Here is a 22,901-nt window from a genome sequence, read left to right as displayed (position 1 = left end):
TAATGTACAGAAGGAGCACAAAATGGACCTTCGAGTAGCACGCATGTGCACTTGTGCAGAAACTGCCATCGTGCAAGTTCATACAGTACGTAGCCGATGTACATACTATACGAGGGAGTGCACAAGTGTTACCATTGACCAATCAATTATCAAAATAATTACCCGAACAATCGGACGATTAAAAATCCTTAAACAATCTTGCAGTTAATGCCACTCCGCTGTCAACGCTGCTCCGAACCGCGGCCCGCCTCTGCAGTCTGCACAGGAAAGCTGACTGATCTGCATCGGTATTCCCGTTGAATTCCAGAAACTTCAGAGCACGGGTGTAGGCCATTCATAGGGTGTGTAGTTCGTCACTCGTCTGCATTTGTAAAGACTGCATCCTTATTCCTTCGTCATCCTCAGTTCCTCAACTGGAATTGATCATCCAGTCCAGACTCCAGAGTGATCCTTCGCTATAGTATACTGTGCATGATTCTAGCTACACTTCAGCATGCAACTAAGCGTGGCTAACTCCATCATACAACTGGTGAGAGACATCTCAATTCCCTTCCTCTGATCTTGGCTGAGCCTACTTCCGTTTCGAATTGGTCATACCATGCTTGAAATGCACTTCATCATCAGCACGAGTTGTTTCTCTTTGCCTTTTCCCCGGATTATATCAATGCTTCTTGATTCGCCTGCAGCTGTCCAAAACTGCAGCGAAAGGCGGCGGCGTTCGGTCGCGCCGGGCAGTCGGCGGAGCGAAGGGAGTGGAGAAGGCCGCGGCGAGCGCGCTGCCGCCGCTGCGGCTCCTCGCCATCCTCGCCGTGATAGCATGGACCCTGTTCCTCTACTTGCAATTCTCCGTGCTCAGCGCCGCGGTGGAGGTGGAGGAGGTGAGCCATGGCGCCGACAGCGCCGACCCGTGCCGGGGCCGGTACGTCTACGTGCACGACCTGCCGCCGCGCTTCAACGCTGACATCATCCGCGACTGCCGCAAGACCGAGGACCACTGGGGCGACATGTGCGGGTTCGTGAGCAACGCCGGCCTCGGCCGGCCGCTCGCCGACCGCGCCGACGGCGTCATCACCGGCGAGGCCGGGTGGTACGGCACGCACCAGTTCGCGCTCGACTTCATCTTCCACAACCGGATGAGGCAGTACGAGTGCCTCACCAACCACTCGGCCGTGGCCAACGCCGTGTTCGTCCCGTTCTACGCCGGCTTCGACTTCGCCCGCTACCACTGGGGCTACGACAACACCACCAGGGACGCCGCGTCCGTGGACCTGGCGGAGTGGCTCATGGCGCGTCCCCAGTGGCGGCGCATGGGGGGACGCGACCACTTCCTCGTCGCCGGCCGGACGGGGTGGGACTTCCGGAGGAGCAACAACGTGGACCCGGACTGGGGCAACGACCTCCTCGCCATGCCGGCCGGCCGGAACATGTCGGTGCTTGTGCTCGAGTCCACGTTCCTGCACAGCAACGACTACTCCGTGCCGTACCCGACCTACTTCCACCCCAGGTCCGACGCCGACGTGCTCCGGTGGCAGGACAGGGTGCGCGGCCAGCGGCGGGAGTGGCTCATGGCGTTCGTGGGCGCGCCGCGGCCGGACGTTCGAATGGACATCCGGATCCGGGATCACGTCATCGCGCAGTGCAAGGCGTCCAGCGCGTGCGCCCTGCTTGCGTGCGCGCGCGCCCCCGGAAGCCCCCAGTGCCACGCCCCCGGCGACATCATGCGGCTGTTCCAGAAGGCGACCTTCTGCCTGCAGCCGCCGGGGGACTCGTGCACGCGGCGGTCGGTGTTCGACTCCATGGTGGCCGGGTGCATCCCGGTGTTCTTCCACACGGCGTCGGCGTACAAGCAGTACCGGTGGCACCTCCCCAAGGACCACCTCAACTACTCCGTGTACATCCCAGACGCCGACGTCCGGCGGCGCAACGTCAGCATCGAGGCCGTGCTCCGGGCGATCCCGCCGGACACGGTGGAGAGGATGCGGGAGGAGGTGATCAAGCTCATCCCGAGGGTTTTGTACGCCGACCCCAGGTCGAGGCTGGAGACCATCAAGGACGCGTTCGACGTCGCCGTCGAGGGGGTCCTCGACACGGTGGCGCGGATCAAGAAAGGTGAGTACGTGGACAGTGGCCGGCCGGTCAGCGAGGACCCGCCGAACCTGTACGTCTCGACGGAGTCGAGGTTCGGGCCTAAATCCGTCGTTTCCAGAATAATGATGACGCTTAAACAATGGATTCAGGGACGCCGCTAACGCTGACAGTGTAAAAAGGGGGGGAAATGCTGGATAGTCGAATCAGTTCACGAGATTAGTCGTTTACACATTAATTGGGTGAGTACAATGTTACACATTATTGTTCTATATCGTATATTGGGTTCAGCTGAGTTTTCAGTCCCAAATTGAGCACTCGAGGTCGCGAAACGTTTTCTTATTCGACGAACTAGGAGTATGTCTACAGCCAGTTCAAATGCTGAGTTTTCAAAAATTAACAACCGATTAAATTACCACGTCCCTAAGGCCATTTTCAATGAGGGATTTCATATTTTCAAAAGTGGCTGTCTAGGTGGTGCCCGAGTGCTTTGACAACCCTGCACACTCGAATTTTGTAGCTATAGGATGAAGATTCAACACTCCACGCGTTTTTTCTCCACCTAATCCTCTTCTACCTCAAGGCAGCCAGTTTTTATTGGTGACAGCTCCCTGCAGCACTCCCCGCCCCCACCCTCCTCATGCTAACCTATTGGGATGAGCTCCTCCTGCCCCACCTCACCCCACCAGATATCCTCCACCACCCGGCTGGCAGTATCCCCGCCGCCTCGCCTCCCGCCCACCAACTGCAACCACCACCGGACCCACCTTCCTCCTCGACCATCCCTCTATGCCCAAAGATTCCAAGAGAAAAGCTTGCCGAAGTTTGAAACCCAAACCCCCAACATCTAACCCGAATCCTAACTCCTTGTCCTCGCCAGAGCTCACCGGAGAAGTGGAAGACGATTTGAATTTTGCCGGAGATGGTGAATCTCAGCTATACAGGGAGAGAAGAAAATTCAGGTGTGGGAAGGTAAGAAATACTCACACATGATTTAGCAATCCCCTTTCAAAATACCACATAAGCAAAAAAAAACTATTTAATTCGTAGTTGAGAGAACTTTATATAATGCATTAATTTATTCATTGTTGTTTCCTTGGTCACATACAAGACACAAACAATTTTGAAAATAGTGTATACATGAACTCAATTTACCAATCTCTTCGTTAACTCTTTGCCACGTTAAAAAATGCTATCACGATACTCTATTAAATAAGTATGAAACTCCCATTAAAAATGGCCGATTCTGATGCGCTCGCAGACAAAGATAGACCTGATGCACGAGGAAGCATGCGATTTTCCATTTATGAAATTTATATTTCCACACAACTTCACTCATGTAGTTTTTAAATATAAAAAATTAACACATAAAAGACAATATGAAACATGTCCGAGGGAGAAAAACATATGCACCAAAAAATTAGAATGGCAAACTTAAGAGAATCGTCAAAATACCGGAGTCCATGTAATCTTGTAGTATATGGTCAACCTTACATCTTGTTTGGAACAAAATGAATGAAAAATATAGGAACTGAAAGACACATGAATAGTAAAAAAATGATATGGCAAAATAAAGAAAGATTAGGTGTTTGGAACATAGGAGGAAACTTAATTTAAACTAGACTCATAAAGAAAAAAAATTCATGTGTCACATGAGTGAAACAACGATCCTCCTCACCTGAATTTTTCAGCAGTTGGATGAACATCCGACATCTCTCTATCATCTTCAACCTTCAGGTACCGAAGCCTTTTTTCTTCTCCCCGAGCTCCCTTGCCCCTATCACCGCCTCATGTGCCTCCACTCTGCCACAGACGGGCTAGGGTCTCACTGCATCACCGTGCTAGCTATCACCACATAAGGGATATGGGTACCCTATGGGTTACTACCGATCAGGATACTAGCCGAACCTGACAAGTAGGCCCGCCCAACCAGGGCGTGCGGGCCAAGGACATGAAGTTGCTTGGAGTACACGTCAAGGCAAGAAGACAGTCCAAATCTGCCCAGATATCATGGAAAGCGTATTGTGGTCCAACTCAGATTAATTTCCATGTAACTACCGAATAGATTAGATTCAAACCGACTTGTAACCCTATATCGTCAACCTATATAAGACGGCCAAGGGAGCTTCCTGAGGGCATCTTATCTCATATCGGCAATACAATCCACGCACACAGGACGTAGGGTATTACTCTCCGAAGGTCCGAACCTGTCTAAAATCCTCGTGTCCCTCGTGTTCTCGTGATCACCTTCGAGTTCTTGGTTTCACAATCGCCCTCGCCTACAAATCAACCACTTGGGTAACCCCCTGGTGGACTGACGGGCTACCAAATCAGACACCACCATCGTTGCCCACGTCCTGGCCCAGCCCAACCGACCTCCTCCACTGCTCGGCCGGCAGTAACATTGTCGTCATGCCTCACCGCCGTGCGCCCGCCACCTTTACCGGGCCTTCCCTCTAAGGTTGCGGGATGCCGGTGAGCTCCCAATTCCGAAAACCCAAACCCATAAACCTTGAACCCCTAATCTCGTCGAAGCTACTTGCCGACTTGCTAGAGCTCGAATCCAACCTTCAGCTAGGTTGAATTAAAATCGAGTGAGGATCAGCATCAAATCACTCGAGCGAGGAATAGCATTTGCTAGTAACCATGCAACAAGCTGTGGATTGCAAATGCATCTCTCTCTCTGTTTTAGCATCTGGTGCCGGGGGGGGGGGGGGGGGGGGGGGGAGGGCAGGCGGGTGCTGAAGTGCGTCATGAGGAGACCAACGCCGGAAAAGAGCGGTAGTCCTGGGTCCCAGCAACAATTGCGTTCGAGACCGATTTGCATGAGGACGAAACGGTTGGCGACCAAGGAACAACCAAAGTTCTTGCTAGTCGCTATGTTGCCTGGCTTGTTCTTTCACTCTTCTACACGCGCTTTGCCTCGGGCTTCAGCCAAGGAAATGAAAAACAAGATATTAGAATGGATGTTCTCATTCCTATGACATGAGCATCTGGCTACAGTATTCCTAAGGAAATGAATCGCCGCTTCCTCCATTCTTAACGCTTATTTATCTTCCTTTCATCCATTTTGGGATTCTTATGATTTCCCTTTGATATCCTTCAATCCAAACAGGGCCCAAACGTCTGATGAGACTACTGTCGCAGAAAGCGCCTGATTTTGTATACTGAACCTTGTAACTTGCCATTCGATCCAAATGCTTCTGTAGTTCTCTTGCACGGTGCATGCTGCTGTCGCGCGTCGGAGCACTCCGTTCTTCTTCCATTGCTTCAGCAACACGCGGCCCGGCCGGCGATGCAACGCTCGATGGCGCGCGCCCCGAGGACTGAGCAGGCCTGATTAATGCTAAGCCATTATTAACCTTGATCCACGATCCGCTAATGGAATTTTTTAACCCCCGCGTCAACTCCTCAAGTAGCGCGACTGCCCCGAACCCATGTGCAGTGCAGCCCTCGCGATGCTGACCATGGCGGCAAGCGAGTCGTCGCTGGCCGATGACTCCAGTGCGACGCCGACGCGCGGATCTCCTCTCCATTCCTCTCCGTGTTCCGCTCCATCAGATCAGTACGATCTTGCATTAGATCCGTCGGCAGACGCATTCTTTTTTTCCTTATTTGCCTCGTCTTCGATTGGGGGTCCGATGATTCGTGGCTCGTGCAGTCTCCGGTTCCTGACGCGCGATTCCATTCGATTCTTCACAACTGGTCTGCACTGTACAGACACTAGCCTTCTCCTGCACATGTGTTGTCATTTCCGGTTTCCGCATGCTTACACTATACTCTAATAAGCTCACCCGAGGAACTCGACGACACGGCGTAGCAGACTAGCAGTAAGCATGGAGAAGACCGGCGCCCACGGCGGTAAGCGGTGGCTGCCACGCCTCCTCCTGCTCGCCGCCCTTTCGTGGCTCCTCATGGTCTACTTCCACCTCGCCGTGTTCCGCGCCCCGCTGGTGAGCGCGCCGCACGCGTCCATCGTCGCCGTCCCGTCCGATGGCGCCGAGGACGGGCAGCGTTTCCTACTCCGGCAACAGCAGCAGCTCAAGAAGATCGGGTCAACCAGCGTTGGCGCGCTCCATACGGCGGTGGCGGAGCGGCGCCCGCGCGGCGGCGACGACGCCGCCTGCCGCGGGCGGTACGTGTACATCCACGACCTGCCGCCGCGGTTCAACGCGGACATCCTCGCCAACTGCGCCCACTGGTACCCGTGGCACAACATGTGCGGGTACCTCGAGAATGGCGGCCTCGGCGAGCCGGTGGACAACGCGGACGGCGTGTTCGCCGACAAGGGCTGGTACGCCACGGACCACTTCGGCCTCGACATCATCTTCCACCGCCGCGTCCAGCAGTACGACTGCCTCACCGACGACCCCTCCCGCGCCGCCGCTGTCTTCGTGCCGTTCTACGCCGGCTTCGACATCGTGCAGCACCTGTGGGGCGTCAACTCCACGGCCAAGGAGAAGGACGCCCTGTCGCTCGACCTCGTCGAATGGCTAACGCGCCGGCCCGAGTGGCGCGCCATGGGCGGCCGCGACCACTTCTTCCTGTCCGGGAGGACGGCGTACGACCACCAGAGGCAGCCGGAAAGCGACTCCGAGTGGGGGAGCAAGCTCCTCCACCTCCCCGCCGTGCAGAACATGACGGTGCTCTTCGTCGAGAAGCTCCCGTGGACGGACTTCGACTTCGCCATACCGTACCCGACCTACTTCCACCCGGCCAAGGACGCCCAGATCCTCGAGTGGCAGCGGCGGATGCGCGCCATGAAGCGCCGGTGGCTCTTCTCCTTCGCCGGCGGCGCGCGGAACGACCCCTACTCGATCCGGCACCACCTCATCCGGCAATGCGGGTCGTCGAGCTTCTGCAAGCTGGTCCAGTGCCGGAAGAACGAGCGGAACTGCCTCATCCCGAGCACCTTCATGCGCGTGTTCCAGGGCACGCGCTTCTGCCTGCAGCCGACGGGGGACACGATGACGCGGCGGTCGGCGTTCGACGCCATCATGGCCGGCTGCGTGCCGGTGTTCTTCCACCCGGACTCGGCGCACACGCAGTACAGGTGGCACCTCCCGGAGGCGCACGAGACGTACTCGGTGCTCATCCCCGAGGCCGACGTGCGCGCAGGCAACGTCAGCATCGAGGAGACGCTCCGGAGGATCCCGCCGGAGGTCGCGGAGCGGATGACGGAGACCGTGATCGGGCTGATTCCGAGGCTGGTGTACGCGGACCCGAGGTCGAGGCTGGAGACGCTCAGGGACGCCGTGGACGTGACGGTGGAGGCGATCGTCGCCAGGGTCAACAAGCTGAGGGAGGAGATGGGCGGCGGAAGTGCTCAGCAAAGTTAGATCGGAAAATTAGCTGGGGAGAGATTATCAGCTGATAGAAATGCATTAGCACATTGAGAAAAAAGGGGGAAAGGAGATCGAATGTCCGATGACGGGTATAGGACGCGATGCTCGCTCTTGAGGTTTCAGTGTATTTCTGTCGCAGTCTGCAGAGGCGTGCTGTACCACTGACACTGGCTTTGAATGGATGAAGCAAATTTTGGATTCTGTAAAAACCTACAGCTAGCTAATAATTAGATCGTGAATCGTGAGTCACCTTTCATTCTCGTCCGTAAACCGCAGAGACCGGTGCATAGTCCATGACGATGGCAGCGCAGACTACTTTGCTAGCGGAAATAGGGAGTCCACTGGGCCCGGTTCACTTCGGTAGTATAGCAAGGCTTCGATGCCAAATAAGTCCACTAGGCCCAGTGCACTTCATTTCAATACGCACGCAGCAGGCCCGATCTTTTTAGTCCTGTTTTTGCTGGATTTAGGAGCCCAATCGTTCGGCAAACAGATCCGCTCACTGCTGGTCCATTGCGGAGGACGGACCGTGAATGCCTATTTTTGGCCCAAACCAATACTGCCCACCCATCATCATCCACGCGTACATGCGGCGCGAAAAGCCCACCAACCGTTCGGCAAACAGGCCCGCTGCTTGTATCCTGTGAGCTGTGATGTTGTCAATTTTCTTATTTTTAGCGCGCGTTCCTGATGTGATTCCTAGCGATGTGTTTCAAACCCCGCTCTCAACCTTCCATTTCGTCCACTCGTACTTGTCCAAGCTTGAAGAAGCGGCGGATGTGTCTGATTACCAGGAGCCTGCTGCTACGAGTCTGCGAGCAAAGTTGAGTGTTGATGGAGCAGTCACGCGAGCAAAGCTTGGGTTTCAGGGTTTGGTATCAAGGGAACAGTTTGGGTGGTTAGCCAGCCGGGATCAGCGAGCAAAGCTATGTGTTTAGCGCAAAACTTCGACATGAACAGTTTTTCCGTGTGGCCTCAGATTGCCCTAGAGGTAATTAATTTGTTTTAAACGAACCAGCAGGAGAGCTGTCAATTATATTAAAAAGTAGATGTTCCTAGATGGGAAAAAATAATTACAGGCCGCTTGGGGTAAGATAAAAACATACACACTCGCGAATAGAAATGCGTCCTAGAGGTAATTAATAGCATGAAAGGAAAACCAAAGTGCAAGTACATGGCAGGCAGTCCTGGAGGAGTTTAGGTCCAGACGAGAAAGCTTCAAGCATGTGGAGTTCCAGTCACGAATGCAGGAAATCAAATAGTGTTGCTCATAATTTACAGCAAAGCAAAAGCTAGCCTGTTCTTTCAGTCCACTTCGCCATGTATGGATCGGATGCTGGAGCCTACAATGTATCATTGATCTACATGTAAAAATGTTTCGAGCAATGAATAAGCTCCTGCCTTTCGCTAAAAAGAAAAGCTGTGATGCGATGGGTTGCTTTACTGTTTGGCAACAGTTTTAACGCAGATGAGTCACGGCTGTGAGCAATAGGATTTGAACCACACACCGCAGCAGGCTTTGCTGGCTGGCTGCAGTGATGCTATCGGTCTAGCAGTTGTCTTACAGTGGTAACCATATATCAACGTTTGTTTAATTGGTAGTAGTGAATAATGTGGTCAGGATTTGCTTCTCATCCTGCAGTTACGGTACATGTTTAGGTAAAAAAAACGACGGGGAGAGCTGTCTATTATGCTAACTGAAAAAGAGAGGATCCAGTCGAGCTAAACGAGTTACTACAAACAATTAGCTAAAAAAGGAACACTTTACCGCCAAAAGAACAATTAGCTAAAAAAATTACAAATACCTCTTTGAATCTAAGGCTGCTGGATGAGCAGGTTGACACCTGATCAATCGAGCTTGGTGCGTGGAGGTATATATAGGAGGCAAAAGTACCAAAACCATCAGGATTCATGAGCATCTCCAATCAAAAGAAAATTAAACGGGGACCGAGGGGCATCTCTGCAACCAAATCTCGAGGCGGCACTGGTTACATAGTTTACATACAAGTAGTACGAGCCAGTAGCAACATCCTATCTAGAATCCCGTCAAGCAGCAGTAAATCTGAAGACATCTCTGTCGCGCCTCGACACGCTAACATGGCCCGGCCTGTGGCTTTGAAGTCGCTGCCATTAGCCCATAGGCGCGCCGGTGATCGTGCACCCAACACACGTCGCCTAGTGCCATTGTTTTTCCCGTTTCCGGTAGGTCCGCACCTGACTGATGACACTTTTTTATGCTCCTAAACCTTACCATCATTTGGAGGTTGCAGGGTTGACAAATGGCGGCTCTCCGTGCAATTAGGGCAACCCTCAACCCAGAGACTTGCTCTACAGTCTCCACGAGTCGCAGACACATGGGAGACGTCCCGGTACCCACGTACGTGAGGCCCACTACGGAGCCATGAGATGCCACGGATATCCGAAGATGATAAATGCTTTGGGGCTCCATCAGGCCAGGGGACAGTCCCGCCCGGGGACCCGAAATGATGGGGGAAGATGGCCGCATGGGGGAGCAGATGCGCAGCGCGATGCGTCAATGCGTCATGGACGCTATGCTACGGTGTCCTCTGATTATCTTCTGGACTCTGGAGCTTTGATCAACCTAGTAACTCCTCCGGTTCTCGTTTCGTCATCATGCCCGGTATCTTGCCGATCGCGACGTTCATCCGATGAAACAAAGACTTGCATCCTTCGGTAGGGGCCATTTGCATGGCACAAGACAAAGAGCATTAGCAGCTCGGTCCAAAACAATCAAATTGGGTACAGCAGTTTGAAATTTACCAACACGTCATTTGCCCCTTGGAACTCCGGGGCCCACATGCCTTTTATGGCTTTTAAAAAAAAAACTCCCCTCCCGGTTTACGACGGGCCTCCCCGACCGGGACGGACCCGACCCGGGTCAAGCGCGGCAGGCCTTGCACCGGGGCCAAAAAATTCGGTGCTGAAGAAAGCTAAACTACTCTACTCTACCCCAGACCAAAAAATGTTGGTGGGTGCCGTCGTGGTGACTGGAGTCGGGAGGTCGTGTTGATATCCCAATCCAACCAGCCGGGAGTGACAGTTTTGAGTTGAGTGGTTACCTGCGTTGATGTTCCAATACAACCGGGCGAGTTTTTTTTCTTTTCTTTTACTTTTCATGCCTATGACCTCCCAAGACTACTAGTCTTGTACTTTTCTACTATATCAACGAAACACGTACGATCTTGTGCATCGTTCTTTCAAAAAAACCAAAAACTGAAGACTCGGGACGGGTGACTAGAGGGGGGTGAATGGGAACCTTTAAAATTCTCTCCGAGAACAAGGTCTATATCCCGATTGCCACTCCAAACACACCTCGTTTCTAATCACCGAGATGATACAAGTCAATTCATGACAAACTCATTCTAGAAACGATTAGAATAGCTCAAAGTGTAGCGGAAGCAAATTGAATGAACAGGAAAAGAGCCGCTCACAAGAACTTACTGCTGCACTGCTAAAACCACCGTTGAAGCATGGTGGAATTAACAGTTAAAAGCATTACTTCAAAGAAGCAGTTGTACAGTTCAGTAGACCAGCAAAAGCTTAATAACTAGAGCTAGAAGGAGGCACAAACGATTAGAATAGCTCAAAGCGTGACGGAAACAAATTGAATGAAAAGGAAAAGAGCCGCTCATAAGACCTTGCTGCTGCACTACTAAAACCACCATTTAAGATGATGGAATTAACAGTTAAAAGCATTACTTCAGAGAAGCAGTTGTACAGTCTAGTAGACTAGCAAAAGCTTAAGAACTAGAGCTAGCAGGAGGCACAAGAAGTTACTGCGAACTGAACTAATCAAGAGACTAACAACTGCTCAAGAACAGAGACCAAAACAAGCAGCCAAGCTGCTGACCGACAAAAGCTAATAAGCAATGCTTGAAAGCAATGCTCAAGCAGTAACCTAAAACAATATGCAATGATTGCCTCATCATCTATTACTGTAGTGCGAAAGAGACATTTCACTCGAGATAGTTCATCTTACGCATCTGATATACACGAAGCATGCAAAACAAATACACAGCAGGTAAAACCGTCCAACACATTGAACGCACTCGGCACCTTCACGACTTCACTTAGCTTCGACGCAAGCTTCGTGATGGTGCCACGCGTACTCCGACTCGACGCTGTCCGGCCGCATCAGACTCGCCCCTGTTTTGAGGCCAAACCGCTCGAACCCTCTCGCACGCCCCGCCAGGCGTGTTGCACACCTCGCACGACATGATTCACCGATTTCGACGCGTGTCCGGCCTCCACTAAGCTTTCAACGCCTCCAAGTCCTTCACTCCCGGCTCTGAAGACGCCTACTCAACTCACCTCCATCCTGCTTGACTCGACCGACACCGTCTTCATCCCAGTGTACTCTTGCTCTTCCGTGCACCATGTGGATCATCCGTGACCCCGCCCGGACTTCTCAGGTCCCTTGGTACAAGTCTACTCGTGTCTACCCTTCACAGCCCTAATACATCGGCACGAACCTTTCGCTTGACCTTCACCTCATGCCGCCGACCACCATGTCACATTCAACACGTGCACATCACAAGCTAAGAGACACAACACATAAGATATGTTTTACACACAACACCACAGCACACAGAACACAACACTTCCGGTTAGTCGCTAGTATAATCATGCACATATAAAATATGGACTCAATCAGAAAAATCTCAAAATCATCGAGTCAATCGCTCGTCACAGATAGACCAAGGCATATTTCAACTTGAAAAAAAAAAACGGGAATCATCAGCGCCAGTGTCGGCAGAACAGCGTTGTGTTTGCCCCCATTTCCTTTCGGGATCTGGTGCGGCGGATCCGGCACGGCGTGGGCGTGACCTCTGCCCTGCTCCTCCTGGGCTCCAGTCCAGCCTCCTGCGGCCGGCCGGCGCGTCACCGCCTGCGGGCCTCGCGACCGCTGCCACGCGGCTGTGAGGACGGGCCACCGACGGACCCGCCGGCGTCCGCACGTTTGTCTGCGTGGGGAGCGCCGGCCGCGTCCCGATCCCGTTTATTTGTCGGTCGCCTCGGCCTCGCGGAGCCTGTGGTTTCCGCGCACCTGTCCCTTGGATCCATGTGACCGGCTCGCCTGTTTGCCGCCCTGAAACAGGTGTAAACAAAGCGCAGCGGCAATGATAAAAAAGCGATCAATTGTTCTTTTCTTCGTACGACAAAGTCCGAGACAGAATGTAGGTCGGTGAAACGTGAAAGTCTACTATAGTACTACTAATTCGTACTCCATACATTTTATTTTGCTTAATTTCTAGGTCAACTTGATGATGCGTCATGCGTATGTGTTCGGGTGCAATTTGCAATGTTTAACGACGAAAGCACTTTTTTTGGAGAGTTTGTTGTCAGTTGTCACTAACATGACGGCCACAACCTACAGATGCTGCTAAACTATACATGCATTGTGCTCCATTAATTGAGTTCGGTGGTCAGCGCATGAGAAGGGTCATGAAAGAGGTGTCGGGTCTGCACCTCACCAACGTTCCGACGATCCTGTTGAACCACAATCCACCTAAATCAAGCTTGACGCAACAAAACCACGCATAAAAGGCGTTCACTAAAATTCAGGAGATTTGCTATCTCGCGTCTCGCGCTCGCGGGTAAACTCCGCTCGCCGTTCCAGTGGCAAACACTGTTTGACACTTGCCCTTCGTCTATGACTCCACCACCTTGCAATTGCAAGCCTTGTCGTTGTCCTGAAATTTCAGCCCCCAGTATGGGAAGTCTCTATCTTATAGGCCAATTTCTGGTGGCACATTTCGTCGCAGAACATGAGCTGGTTCGCATGTCACAGCTGTGGACCACTAGTAGACAAGACAGTATAATCAGTGAAGAGATTCACGCAGGTGACTGCAAAATTTAACAGTTCGGGTAATCTCTGCACCTACACACTTGACACTTCCACCTGTGCTGCGCGCGCACATATTCGTTGCGTCCTGCCGTCCCCCTTGCCACCGCCACATCCAGCGCGGCCACGGCTACGCGCACGCCACTACTGCCCCACCTCCGCGGCAACCCAAGGCGGCCAGGCGCCACGTCTACCCCGCCTCCGTCCCCACTCCGCCCTCTCCCGGCCCCCACAACGCCATCACCCTCCTCCGGCAATAATAAACCGCCCGTGTTCAAACCCCTCCAAATCCGAGGAAAGATACAAAATCCCACGCCGGCCGCTAACGAAAGCCTTGTGCGCTCGTCATAAGCCTCCGTCCGGGCGGTCCGGCCCCCCGTAAAGCCAAACCAAAACCTCCCTTTTCCCCCTCCGTTCCGCTCCCCTTCCCTCCCTCCCTCAGTCCCTCCTCTCGCGCGATCCGCCGATCCGGTTTCTCCGCGCCCGGTCGCCAATCCGACCCCAATTCCGCCGCTTGTTCTGGGTGCAATCGGCGTTCCGCCGGTGTCGTTGATGTGGCGTGGTTCGGGCGCCGGGCGGTGATTTCAAGCTGTCGGTGCGTGGGTGGTGGTGGACTTGTGGTGTTGGCGCGGGCGCGGCGGCCCTCCATGAGGCGGCGCCCGGTCCTGCCGTCCCACCACGACGACATGGAGAAGGGCGGCGGGAAGCCGGCGTCTTCGCGCCTCTGCTTCCTCGCCACGCTCTGCGCCATGTTCTGGGTACTTATCTTCTACTTCCATTTCGCCGTCGTCTCCAACGAGCCCGACGCCTCCGCGGCGCAGGCCGCCGAGGTGCGCATTGCCCGCGCCCGCCTCCAGCTCCCCTTACCTGACGGCGCCGACCGCCTCGACCTGCCCCTCGCGCCGCCCGCGCGTGCGTCGGAGCCGCCGCCTTCTGTCGCGCCCCCCGAGGAGGAGGAGGAGGAGGTGAAGCCCGCCGCCGGAGCCCGCCAGGAGGAGCCGCCGCCCAAGGTGGCGGTGTCGTACCCGTTCGAGCGGGCGCTCAAGACGGCGGAGAACAAGAGCGACCCGTGCGGCGGCCGGTACATCTACGTGCACGAGCTGCCGCCGCGGTTCAACGAGGACATGCTCCGGGACTGCGAGAAGCTCAGCGTCTGGACCAACATGTGCAGGTTCATGAGCAACGATGGGCTTGGCCCGCCGTTGAGCGACGATGAGGGTGTCTTCTCCAGCACCGGGTGGTATGGCACCAACCAATTTTCCGTGGATGTTATCTTCGGCAACAGGATGAAGCAGTACAAGTGCCTGACCAAGGACTCGTCCATTGCCGCTGCGGTGTTTGTGCCATTCTATGCTGGCTTCGATATCGCAAGATATCTCTGGGGTTATAATATCTCGACGAGGGACGCCGCGTCGCTTGATTTGGTGGATTGGTTGATGAAGAAGCCTGAGTGGAATGTGATGGGTGGGCGTGACCATTTCTTGGTCGCAGGGAGGATCACTTGGGATTTCAGAAGGCTGACGGAGGAAGAGTCGGATTGGGGCAGCAAGCTGCTTTTCTTGCCGGCTGCAAAGAACATGTCGATGCTTGTGGTGGAGTCGAGCCCGTGGAATTCAAATGATTTTGGAATACCATATCCTACATACTTCCACCCTGCCAAGGATGCTGATGTCTTCCTTTGGCAGGATAGAATGAGGAGCTTGGAACGCCCATGGCTCTTCTCGTTTGCAGGCGCTCCACGTCCTGGTGATCCAATGTCCATCAGGGGACAACTCATAGATCAATGCAGGAGCTCAAGTGTTTGTAAATTGCTGGAGTGTGACCTTGGGGAGAGCAAGTGCCACTCCCCGAGCACAGTCATGAAAATGTTTCAGAGTTCTTTGTTCTGCTTGCAGCCTCAGGGTGACTCCTACACAAGAAGATCTGCCTTTGACTCCATGTTGGCTGGCTGCATACCTGTTTTCTTCCATCCTGGTTCAGCGTACGTCCAATATACATGGCATCTTCCAAAGAACTATACAAGGTACTCTGTCTTCATCCCTGAAGATGACATCCGTACGAGAAATGCCAGCATTGAGGAGAGGCTAAAAAGTTTTCACCCAGATGTGGTCAAGAACATGAGAGAGGAGGTCATCAATCTAATACCAAGGGTGATATATGCTGATCCAAGATCGAAACTGGAAACCTTGAAAGATGCATTTGATGTTTCCATAGAGGCAATCATTAACAAAGTGACGAAGTTGAGAAGAGATATCATCGCAGGCCACGAAGATAAAGATTTTATTGAAGAGAATAGCTGGAAGTATAGTCTGTTAGAAGATGGACAGCACACAATTGGACCTCACGAATGGGATCCATTCTTCTCAAAACCCAAAGAAAAAGGTGGAGATTCTAGCAGTTCATCTGCTGAAGCTGCCAAGAATTCTTGGAAAAGTGAACAAAGAGGACAGAATTAAACCACAAGCCATATCATCTTGGAGATGTGATAAAGGGGGCAGAGTTAGCTACACTCTCTGATGATGCTGTGATGCAAATACATTGCACATAGGTCAAGATCCAGTAGTTATGGTGATCATGAGCATCACTGATGATCTAGTTCACCCTACAGTTGTACGAAGCCATTCCACCAAAAATGCTTCGGGGAAATTTGGCACACACCCTTTGCTTACCTTTATAAATACCATTTTCCACACTAATTTTTGTTTTTGATGTTTTTGCTCAATAATCCTTTGTAAGCTCTTACAGGATTTAGAGGTATATCGATTTTGTTATTGTATTACCTTTTTTGTCGTGTTTAGAGCTATGTCTTGGATCTGTGGATACACTATTACAGTCTGTTCATATGTTCAGTTAGTATGTAATCAATCAAAGAGGGACACATGGAGACAAATTTCCTCATACAAGATGCTCTGATGTTCAGTTAGAAGGAAGTGTTTTGCAAACATGAGATTTGAGATAACTCTGCTTACAAAATGGCAGCTCATTTCTTGTTTGTTTGTAGTAACTTATATCACTATTTATCTTATAATTTTGCCAGCCTGTGTTTTTTTATTCTTATTAATCTTTAACAGGACTAGGGGCCTGCCTGTAGTGTTCTCAGATTGATGATTCTATGCTAGTTCTGTAAGTACTGATGACTTGATCTTATTAATTGGGACTGGTAAGTGGAAAGAGTGGGCAAAATTCCATCATTTGTTGACGAGTTCTTTTGCCTGCTTGGATCATGCAAGATCTATGTGACCATGTTGGACCACAGCTCATCTGAAACTATCTCTTTTCGTCAAATTATGCTTTCATCTAACTGAAGAATCAGAAGCATATATAAGTTCCCGTTATCTTGCTGTGAATTGAATTTGTTTCACCAAGACGCCCCTTCTTTCAAATAAGCTGGGTACAAACTTTTAACTCTTCTTTGTCAATGTGTGGTTCGTCAACGAGCACATGATGGCTCCCAGATGTCAGGAGTGAAGGACGAAGTAGAAGAAAATATGATCCTAAACCTCAGGTACATCATCTCTGAACTTCCTCTACTAAAAGTTACTACACGCAATCTTACTTCAAAGAAATAGTTACAACAGCTGAAATACAGTATCCCGTGAGTTGCCTAGGAGTACATGTATTTGCCATGTATAATGGCAATATTACCTTAATTCTCTTCGACATGGACCACTGACAAGGATATGGTATTTTGAATTTTAATTCTCTATTTACCCATAGTGCAGTATTTGCTGTTGGTTTGTCGGGTGACGTGTTAACTGTCGGTCATCTGTTTCTTCTTTTCTCTTCAATGTGGTCCTTGCTGATATAAATGTGGGTTGGTTTATTTGAAGTTGGTACTGTACACTACTGGCAATCAATTTCTACAGATGATGAATTGACGACGGCATGCTTTCTGTGAAAATTGTTTTTACCGAAATTTCTGTGTAAGGATTGTTGAAGGTTTCACTGTCTAGAAGAATCTAGTGTGTTCATTTATTCAGGAGTACTAGCTAGGCACACCTTTCAACTTTCATGTTGACTGCCGTCCTCCTCCTTCTGTGTCTATCTTCCTCATGCCATGGACTGTACTCTTGCTCTGCAAATAGATGCATGATGTTACATATTGTTTGTTCTTGCAGCAAATGATTATTTTCCTAGTATTGTTATTTTTAATATATGCAAATTTGCGCAGAATCCTTGAGCACATTTTTGGTACCAAAAATTTCAGGTGCCCCGTCTCCTTTCATGAGGAATTTCAGGGTCTGTTGCTGATGAACAACCAGTCATCGGTCGGTGGAGGAGCTCAAGACTCAAGTCAAAAAGGCCACATGGCCGTCGGCATCGCAAGCTAGTAAAGGCAATAATGTCCTCCATGTTGGCAGGTTGCTGCTGAAGTTTGGCACCAAAAAGCACGGCATTGTTCCGATGTTTGTGACTCGAATTTGGACCCATGCAAAGCAAGGGATGGTGTCATCTGAAAGCATGGATCCAACTGAGAACTGACGGCATAAAGCGTAAGGATTATTATTCTATTGTGCATGGTAGTTCTTTTAGGCCAATCATTTGCTTTTAACATTCCTTACTGATCCAAGTTTGGCTCTAACCTTGAATCTGGATATGTTTTTAAGAGGTTTTGTGATATATATAGTGTTTGCTTCAAGTCCGTAAATTAGGAGGAACAGGAGAACTATGTCACTATGCTGTTGACTGATATATTATCCCACCGCTCTTTTCTATCTTCTTCAGGAGGTGTTTTAGCGTGATGCTTAACAGGTGTACAGTGGAAAAGCAGCAGCTCCCTGTCGCAGCTTGATTCTTTAACTTGTAACTTTGCACGGGCATCGTGATAAGAGAACGGGCTGTAATTGTAGAATACTGACCGTGACAACCCAAGAGGCCTGTAGAGAACAATGGGCCGTTTCCTAAAAAGAATAATGGGCTGAGCCCGTAGGAGAACAGAGCCACCGTGTTACAGCCCATCTAGCGGACCTTCTTCCCCATAAAAGACTACAACAGTGCAGTTTGACACTGCTGATTTTGTTCATGAAAACATGCATTCCAATGTGGATACTCTGAATATGATTTATGCTGAGATTGGTAAGCAAGTTTGGCTGTTAAATCCATTTCAAGTGTTTGTAACTCTTATAACTCTGTTGATGAATAAAGAGTTATGCCCCCTCAAAAATAAAAGCGAAGGAAAGGAGAAAAAGCTGCAGACTGTCTGATGGAGCGAGCATGTTTTCTTGTGGCGGGACGACGAGAGCCCGAGACCCAGCGTCCACCAACAGCAACAGAGCGCAGTAAGTGTTATCGGCTTGTAATCTAAAATGGTTTTTCTATTATTCAAAGGGACCAATTGCTTTACATCCTAAAATTGTAAAAGTATAAACATTGGTTACATTAATCTCCTTTCCCTCTAAACATAACCAAAGTATGAATCAAAACTATGTAAAAGATTGTACAGTGGCATGAACTACATACAGAACATACAAATCCGCTAACGCCAGAGTCGTCTTTGGTCACGGGCTCATCTATAGGTAACCGGAGTCCGGTGAGGTCGTGAACACCGGCTTGTCCTTGTCCACGACGGTGGCGGCCACCGTGGCGCTGCTGCTCTTGCGGCGCGGCTTGGCCTCGCCGAGCATGGTCACCACGTCCCTCATCGTGGGCCGGTCCTTGGGGGACTTGGCCGTGCACAGCACCGCGATGCGCAGCACCAGCAGCATCTCTTCCCGGACGTGGTCGACGCGGCCGCCGACGCCGGCGTCGAGCAGGTCCTCCACGCCGCTGTTGCTGCGCAGCCGCTCCCTGATCCACCCGACGATGTCCGTGCTGTCGCCGTACTCCGGCTCGATCGGCCGCCGCCCCGTGAGGAGTTCCATCAGGACCACCCCGAAGCTGTAGATGTCGCTCTTCTGGTCCACCTTCAGCGTGTACCCGTACTCTGTAACCAGCAGATTAAAATCAGTACGAGCGCGTCGAGGCTAACTTGCTGTTCATGTTGTGGCAATTGCTACTGACCTGGCGCGATGTAGCCGTACGAGCCGGCGACGACGGACACGGTCTCGTGGGCGCGCACCATGACGCGGGCGAGGCCGAAGTCGGCGATCTTGGCGTCCATGTTGGTGTCGAGGAGGACGTTGCTGGACTTGACGTCGCGGTGGATGACCGGCGGCCGGCAGTCGTGGTGGAGGTACGCGAGCCCGGCGGCGACGCCCGCCGCGACGTTGTACCGCGACACCCAGTCCACCAGCATCTTACCCTTCCCCCGCCCGTGCAGCGCTTCCCACAGGCTGCCGTTCACCATGTACTCGTACAGCACCATGGTGTCCAGGTTGTTGCTCACGTAGCCCAGCATGCGCACCACGTTGCGGTGCCGGAGCCGCCCGAGGAGCTTCACCTCGGCGGCGAACTCGCCGCCGGCCTCTACGTCCTGCCGCCCGTCGGCCGTGGCGGCCTCCTCGGGGCACCCGGCCGCGCGCCACAGCTTCTTGACGGCGACGACGGCGTGGTGCCGCGGCATGTCGGCGCGGTAGACCACCCCCGTGCCGCCCATCCCCACGATGTTGTCCTCCTTGATGCAGGCGAGCACCTCGGCGCTGGTGAAGCTCAGCCGCTGGAACGCCGTGAGCCGCCACGGCCATGAACCGCTCCCGTCTTCCTCGAGGGCGGCGTCGTCGCAGCACCCGCCATTGACGTACCACCGCTGGTACAGCTGCTTGCCGATAAAGACGACGCCGCACGCGACGATCAAGGCCGAGATTCCGATCGCCCACCCGGCGGCGATGTGCTTCATGTGTGATCGCCGGAGGCCAGACGTCTCAGACGAAGAAGCCCGCAGGGAGCTAGACCCGCACGGCGGCAGGACGCCACCGCACAGGCCCGGGTTCCCGGCGAGGTCGTCGGGGTTGATTGTCCTCAGAAGACCCGTCGTTGGCACGGGGCCCGTGAGGTTGTTGTACGCCAGGTTGAGCATTTCGAGTGCCGGTGAGGTGCCGAAGTTGCTGGGTATCTCGCCGGAGAAGAAGTTGTTGGAGAGATCGAGCACAGACAATGTCGACATCTTGGCGATCGCCCCCGGGATCTGACCGGTGAACTGGTTGCTCCGGAGGCTTAGAGAGACAAGCCTCTGGCACGACGCGAGGCTAGCCGGAATCGCGCCCGAAAGCCGGTTGCTGGAGAGGTCGAGCGCGGAGAGCGACGGGCAGTCGCCGATCTCGTCTGGCACGCCGCCGGTCAGCTCGTTGTCGGCGGCAGCGAACGTCTGGAGCGTCGGGATGGACAGGATGTTCGACGGCAGCGCGGACCGGAGCTGGTTGTGCGAGAGGTCGATGAAGGAGAGCGAAGTCGAGAGCGCCAGGTCGTCTGGGATCTCCCCGGACAGCTCGTTGCCGGCGAGCTCGAGACGCTGCAGCCGCGGGAGCCGCCCGAGCCCCGCGGGCACCGTGCCGTTGAGCCGGTTGTTGTGCGCGCGCACGCGGACAAGCGACGAGCACGTGGTCAGGCCCGCCGGGATCGGGCCTGTGAAGACATTATTGAACAGGATCAGCTTGGTCAGGTTGCCGCTGTCGCAGAGTCCGGCGGGCACCGGCCCGGACAACGCGTTCGTCGACACGTCCAGCCACTGCAGCGGCTGCGCGCTGCCGAGCGACGGCGGCAACGGGCCGGTGAGGGAGTTGTTCCACAGCTCCAACACCTCCAGCTTGGGGAGCTCGCCGATGCCCGCCGGGATGCCGCCCTTGAGCCTGTTGCACATGAGGTTGAGCAGCTGCAGGTTAGTGAGGTGCCCGAGCTCCGCCGGGATGGTGCCGGTGAGCGCGTTGTCGGAGACGTCGAGCATGACGAGGGAGGTGAGGTTGCCGAGCTCCTTGGGAATCGGGCCGCCGATGTTGTTCTTGTAGAGGTAGACGGTGTTGAGGTACGGCAGCCGGCCGAGCTCCGGCGGGATGGGCCCCTCCAATTTGCCGATCGCCAGGTCGAGATACTGGAGGTTGGCAAGCTTGCCAATTGCGGCCGGGATGGCGCCGGAGAACTCATTGTAGCCAATGAGCAGCTGCTCCAATGCCGACATGTCGAACAGCTCGGCTGGAAGAGCGCCGCCGAGGTTGTTGCCGGAGAGGCCCAAGAACTTGAGCTTCCGGAGCTTGCCGTAGGACTTCGGGATCGTGCCGGAGAAGTAGCCACCCCTGAAGTCGAGCGTCTCGAGCGCGGAGGCATTGGCGATGTCGGCGGGGAGCGGGCCGGCGAAATTGTTTCCCGACGCGTTGAGGTATGTCAATGAGGCGCATGCACCGAGGCCGACGGGGAAGTGGCCGGCGAAGTTGTTGTCGCTGACGTCGAGCTCCTGGAGCGTCGGGATGGACACGAGCGCCTGCGGCAGCTCGTGCTCGAATGCATTGCTCTGCAGGACGATCGAGGTGAGGCCAGTGAGGCCGAGGATGTCGTCGGGGATGGTGCCGCTCAGGTTCATGCCGGCGAGGTTGAGGCCGGTGACCACGCCCCGGGCATTGCACCGCACACAATCCCAGGTACAATGTGACGAGCCCGACGCCGAATTCCAGCTCCCGAGCTTCCCCAAGGGGTCGACGAGCGACGCCTTGATGGCAAGCAACGCCGCGGCCTCGTCGCCGGTGGCATTGGACACGGCAATGCAGCACAGGAGGGCCAAGGAGAAGGATAAAGGGAAGAACAAGTCTGAAGTGCTACCAAGCCTTGGTGTAGCACTTGTCATACTCGGTTCTTCAGTTCTTCCCTTCTCCTTCACTCCTCTGCCGTCGTCTCCTGCTCTCCTTCACTAGCAGTATTGTGTTTTCATTGCCGTGTTTGAAGCAATAGAGAAATGGAGGGAAACTTGCAGGAAAGTATATAGCCTGTGTCCATGTCTATGATTAGGATCAGATTAATGGACTAATTTATGTCTTTGGAGAGGGATTGGGTGATTAAAAAAAATACTGCATGGTGGCATGCTACTGCATTGGTATACTGCTGTGTTGCTGTAGTGTTAGGTACATGGTTCAGTAGCCTCTGTGGGGCCTGGGGATAGCACAAGAACAGCTTGGTATGAGAGTGTAAAGGTTGGGAGGAGGCATGGACATAGGCTGGAAATGCTCTTGGAATTATTGAGAGCTTGGGGAGACATGGCCCATGTGGTGAAGGGAATGTGTGAAAGGCAGATTGGTCACTCGTCATTGGAGAGAGAAATTTGTCTTGCTGGGTTAAACAAAGGGGATTGCAATGATTGTGTAACACAGAACATGGGGGCTTCCATTGGAGTTTATTCCCTACTGTGTTCTTGCAGGCATAGTTGTTTTTCAGCTACGAATGCTGTTGAATTGGAGTACTGTGTTCTGCTGAAGATCTGAAGTACACCCCCGAATTTTCAGCAATTATTATTTTACGGAATTTGAGTTTGGTGATTATTCAATTTTTTAAAATTTCATAATGAGACATTACTGGTACGTAATAAAGTAGTTATATTATGTCCTGAATTTGGAACAAACCAATTCTATCAACATTTCAAATACTGATATTGGCAACAAACCAATTCTATCAACATTTCGGAGGAAATTAAGATCTGAAACGAAACTCGATCGGAGCTTTGGAAAAACAAATCTGAACAAGCGTTG

General features: G+C 52.8%; 4 protein-coding genes across 4 annotated transcripts; 3 read left to right on the top strand and 1 right to left on the bottom strand.

The window, feature by feature from the left end:
- Window positions 1-149: 149 nt before the first annotated feature.
- LOC117839818 (xyloglucan galactosyltransferase KATAMARI1 homolog) lies at window positions 150-2,337 on the top strand. Its single transcript, XM_034720245.2, has 2 exons — window positions 150-529; window positions 687-2,337. The coding sequence occupies exons 1-2, from the start codon at window positions 494-496 to the stop codon at window positions 2,247-2,249; spliced, it is 1,599 nt and encodes a 532-aa protein (XP_034576136.1). The 5' UTR covers window positions 150-493; the 3' UTR covers window positions 2,250-2,337.
- Window positions 2,338-5,302: 2,965 nt separating this feature from the next.
- On the top strand, window positions 5,303-7,668 carry LOC117839853 (xyloglucan galactosyltransferase KATAMARI1 homolog). The gene has a single exon (XM_072290828.1). The coding sequence runs from the start codon at window positions 5,922-5,924 to the stop codon at window positions 7,422-7,424; it is 1,503 nt and encodes a 500-aa protein (XP_072146929.1). The 5' UTR covers window positions 5,303-5,921; the 3' UTR covers window positions 7,425-7,668.
- Window positions 7,669-13,586: 5,918 nt separating this feature from the next.
- LOC117839364 (xyloglucan galactosyltransferase KATAMARI1 homolog) lies at window positions 13,587-16,075 on the top strand. The gene has a single exon (XM_034719676.2). It carries the CDS (start codon window positions 13,944-13,946, stop codon window positions 15,750-15,752), a length of 1,809 nt encoding a protein of 602 aa, XP_034575567.1. The 5' UTR covers window positions 13,587-13,943; the 3' UTR covers window positions 15,753-16,075.
- A 2,515-nt stretch (window positions 16,076-18,590) lies between these two features.
- Window positions 18,591-22,284, bottom strand: LOC117839363 (uncharacterized). Its single transcript, XM_034719675.2, has 2 exons — window positions 19,297-22,284; window positions 18,591-19,219 (listed from the first exon to the last, which is right to left on the bottom strand). The coding sequence occupies exons 1-2, from the start codon at window positions 22,004-22,006 to the stop codon at window positions 18,807-18,809; spliced, it is 3,123 nt and encodes a 1,040-aa protein (XP_034575566.1). The 5' UTR covers window positions 22,007-22,284; the 3' UTR covers window positions 18,591-18,806.
- Between the last annotated feature and the right edge of the window lie 617 nt (window positions 22,285-22,901).

The sequence above is a fragment of the Setaria viridis genome, chromosome 9 (assembly GCF_005286985.2).
Source record: "Setaria viridis chromosome 9, Setaria_viridis_v4.0, whole genome shotgun sequence".
Taxonomy (NCBI): Eukaryota; Viridiplantae; Streptophyta; class Magnoliopsida; order Poales; family Poaceae; genus Setaria; species Setaria viridis.
Note: the sequence above shows the minus strand (reverse complement) of the source record. Positions and strands in the feature narration are given on the sequence as shown.